Source organism: Opisthorchis viverrini (genome assembly GCF_000715545.1).
Source record: "Opisthorchis viverrini unplaced genomic scaffold opera_v5_136, whole genome shotgun sequence".
In the NCBI taxonomy this organism is placed as follows: Eukaryota; Metazoa; Platyhelminthes; class Trematoda; order Opisthorchiida; family Opisthorchiidae; genus Opisthorchis; species Opisthorchis viverrini.
The window spans coordinates 1,115,836-1,120,241 of NW_008751793.1; the positions used below are offsets into that span (position 1 = coordinate 1,115,836).

The 4,406-nt window shown below is 40.0% G+C and overlaps 1 protein-coding gene across 1 annotated transcript in view; it reads right to left on the reverse strand.

The window, feature by feature from the left end:
- Positions 1-1,684: 1,684 nt before the first annotated feature.
- Positions 1,685-4,406, reverse strand: part of T265_06564 (hypothetical protein) — a gene marked incomplete at both ends in the record, with an annotated part of 10,226 nt that continues 7,504 nt past the window's right edge. The window contains 2 exons of the mRNA XM_009171860.1: positions 1,685-1,862; positions 2,077-2,700. Of these exons, the coding sequence (XP_009170124.1) occupies positions 1,685-1,862; positions 2,077-2,700 (802 nt within the window). The remainder of the gene's footprint in view (positions 1,863-2,076; positions 2,701-4,406) is intronic.

Consider the following 4,406-nt stretch of genomic DNA (forward strand, 5'->3'; position numbering starts at 1 on the left):
GCAAATGCGACTACAGAGAGATCCCGACGACAGAACGTTACAACGGTGGATAGTACTGATGAGGCATGTGAGTAGTGTGTTCTCTCGTAAATCCGCTTCGCGTTTCTTGAAAAGTGAGATCTATTACGGAATTCGTGGAGTCGCATTTGCTTGCACTTGAGCAACAGTCAATGAATATCTAAGAAAGTTCTGAAAGACGCGTTGAAGGGGAATATGGATATTCAGTTTTGTAAACAAGATGCATATGAGAGTTTTGCTCCTCTGTCCAACAGTCTGTGGCTGTTCATTTGGTGTTTCCCTAGTGGAAAACTCCGCAGCGAAGGCCTTCCTTCCTTCCCAAATATGCCAGTTACGAACAAATCAGGCGTACACCCTCTGTGAGATTCGAGATCTTGAAAATCTTGTTTGTTGTGATCATTCTTATAGGAACTACTGCTAGAACAACTGATTTCCCCCCTTCCTGTCTGTTTCGCAGAATACCCAACTGCGGAGTCTCGTCAAGTAGGGATGACTAATCGTCAGAATGGTACCCGTCACTTACCACAAGGGCCGTTCTTCTTGCCTTCTGAGCTCAAAAATGTCTTGGATGACCGAACAATTCAGGATTACACTAGAAAGAATCCGCATTCCATCGAACTAACCCACCAATATTACTCAAGATCGACGTTTTAATGGGACGAAGGGGATTAGATTTGAGAATAACAAAGGCGTCAGCTTTCGAGAGATACATTCGTTCGCAAATCTATTTGGTTTTCACGAGAGACTCAAATCAAATTGATTTGCAAATAAGTGTATTTCTCGGAAACGGTCCAATTTGGGTTTAAGTAGAACATAAGGTTGATGGAGACTCGGGGAATGCGCCTACCTGATGAGCCCCAAGAAGGGCAAAACCAGTCGAAGAGTTTTCAGCAACCTTGAGAGTAGTTTTCTTTTGAAAAGGTGTCAGTTGTTTGGCGATGGAGTCAGTTCACCAAAAAGGACGAGTGAAAGCACAATGAGAAGTGTATATGTGGAGGCCAGAAGCGTTCAAACCGTTTATTCGGTCCGCTGTAGGTTGGAACAGCATTCGAAACAACAATATCAGGAAACAGGAAACTCAGAAGGCGGGATTTATTGTACTTGCAAGAGCCATTGTGAACAGATACAACAAAATGGAAGAAAAATTGCACTTTTTCATCTGTGTTTCTGAAAACAAGAGAGACTGTGTGTAAAAGGGATGTAGAGGTTCTGAGAAAAAAGATATGGATATGTCACATGGAGTCTGTGAGTTTCTTTGAATGCCCAAAGAAGTTTGATATACAAGTGAGAAAAAGCAATGAGGCGGACTTAGTTGGCCAAACACTCGTGGACTAAATTGGGAAAGTGGAAAATGGAACAAGAATCTCTTCAGCAAATGACTTTGCTAGAATAAACAGGCCTCTATGCACTGTCGGAAACAGTTTCAGAAAATGTGAGATGGAAATTTTCTGTCTCTTAATTTCTAATAAGGCTTGTTACTTGTTACACAGTGAAATGAATGAAACGGCTGAAACAGAGAAACTGGTGTTTGAAAGCCTTCTGACCTTCACATAATCAATCAATGACAGTAACACTGGAACGCGTGACTGCTGGACAACCTCTAAAGTCAAGTGTTCATCCATCTGCTGCTTAGAGGGATTGCAGCTACTCCGCACAAGGTAGGCTGCTATGGTTCATGTTTTATCTGCCGACTGTCCGGATATGGGATCTTGGCAAATCGCTTCCAGTCCGCCGCCTTCATCACGAACACTGAGGGTAGGAGGGAATCCGCGTGCAACGTATGGACACAGCGTAGATTATACTGCCCAAAGTAGAAGGATCTGCATTGCATATTCACCGTACACCTGTTTTGTTGAACACAGGAAATGAAAAATAAGAGATAAAGAACACCAGATTTAGAGATGTGTGTAATCTGGACCCACAAAGCAAGCTCATGGAAGTTTCGAAATATAACGAGACAATCTCACATCCAACTGAAGTAAAGTACCATCAAAGCTAAAAAATATAGTTATTCGGTTGATAAGGAAACTCATCGCCACCGAACTATCAGATGCTTACTTGTGTGCACATTCTATCATCGAATTTGTCGGTATCTCTTGGTAGCATCCTAGAAACTTCGTTGAAGGAAGGATAAAGTTATCTTTTAGCTGCACAGGAAAGTCCGAGCGATATAGTTGCTGCCGATTTTCAATGGGCAGCTGACCACCGTATTCACAATAGACGCTCAAGGGCACCAACTTGCACAGAACTGAACAACCGAACATCGTTTTTGTCAGACATCTGGAGACAACTACGGGCTCCGTACCCGATGGATCATTGAGATCCCATAGAATTTCCTCCCCCTTTGTTGTGTATTGTGGTGTTCGCGGGTCAACATCGTGCCATCCGACAGAGGAGCGATTCATTGTTGTTAGAAACCAGTTGAATCCGAGCCAGAGATTGGTGCAGTTAGGCAGGTGAGGCATCACTCGACGGGTATTTCGACCAATGAGAAATGTCAAATGACCACGTGCAGCGCCATACCGTTTGCACATCTCACAGGCACTGCAAAATGATCCTGACTGTTCCACCTTTACAACACACAAGTCCGAATCTATTTGCAAATACGGTGGGGGACAAGTTGAACCAGTGCTCAAGACTGCTTGTAGAACAAAAACTGTTAACGGGGACAGAAGCATGCTTCTGGAAAATAGGACGAAACTCACTCAGTTCAGCTGCATAGAAAGACACAAAACTCAGACCCCATAGGTCGCTGAACTCATCCAATCCGAGTAGTCGCACACACAAGAGCAACCGTCAGCTTCGATATTAGATGAGTGTATGCCGATTGGCTGGTTAAACTATGATGTGATTGTTCCAACCAATTGCCCTTCAAGTTACCCGACAATCAATCAGTCGTGTGTAGTTAAACCCTACTGGGATTGCCTCGACAGTTTTGTATGTACGGATTCCAATAAGGCTGAGATGGTATAGTGTGAGAAGCGCGGCTGGAATTCGAGATATGGAAATCCGTGTGGCGGTATAAAAATTTTGGTCCAGAACCTTCAAGTGTTTTATAATGTCGCACTTTCTCTATTTAGCTTGCAGAAGCCTGACTGGAATCGAGCTATACAATATTCCTCCTCTGTAACACCTTCGAGAACGTCACCTAAGTCAGATGGTATTGGGAAAGCGGTCGCACCTCAGTTGATCAATGTACCACGCTTGGCCGATATCGTACAGACCAGTGCACTCATAAAGGAGTGGAAGGAATCACGGGGATCGTGGTTACATGCCGGAAATTTGGGAATAAATTTTGTAGTTATGAAAAGACCATCGCAGCATCTCTGAGGCCCAAGAAGCCCGGGGAAAATAAATTTTCTCTCAGGAGGAAAACCGAATGCTTCTTAAGACAACGCTGGTCTTCATTATTCCATAGATATTTTGCAGTTGGTCCATCAATCTCTATCTATCTATCTATCTATCTATCTATCTATCTATCTATCTATCTATCTATCTATCTATCTATCTATCTATCTATCTATCTATCTATCTATCTATCTATCTATCTATCTATCTATCTATCTATCTATCTATCTATCTATCTATCTATCTATCTATCTATCTATCTATCTATCTATCTATCTATCTATCTATCTATCTATCTATCTATCTATCTATCTATCTATCTATCTATCTATCTATCTATCTATCTATCTATCTATCTATCTATCTATCTATCTATCTATCTATCTATCTATCTATCTATCTATCTATCTATCTATCTATCTATCTATCTATCTATCTATCTATCTATCTATCTATCTATCTATCTATCTATCTATCTATCTATCTATCTATCTATCTATCTATCTATCTATCTATCTATCTATCTATCTATCTATCTATCTATCTATCTATCTATCTATCTATCTATCTATCTATCTATCTATCTATCTATCTATCTATCTATCTATCTATCTATCTATCTATCTATCTATCTATCTATCTATCTATCTATCTATCTATCTATCTATCTATCTATCTATCTATCTATCTATCTATCTATCTATCTATCTATCTATCTATCTATCTATCTATCTATCTATCTATCTATCTATCTATCTATCTATCTATCTATCTATCTATCTATCTATCTATCTATCTATCTATCTATCTATCTATCTATCTATCTATCTATCTATCTATCTATCTATCTATCTATCTATCTATCTATCTATCTATCTATCTATCTATCTATCTATCTATCTATCTATCTATCTATCTATCTATCTATCTACTTCAACTCAAGCCCTTGGCTATAGGGTACTCTATCATAACATTTTTTGTCGGATTGTTGTACCTGTATTTAAAACACACGAGAAACAGAGGAACGCTTTGTCATTTGC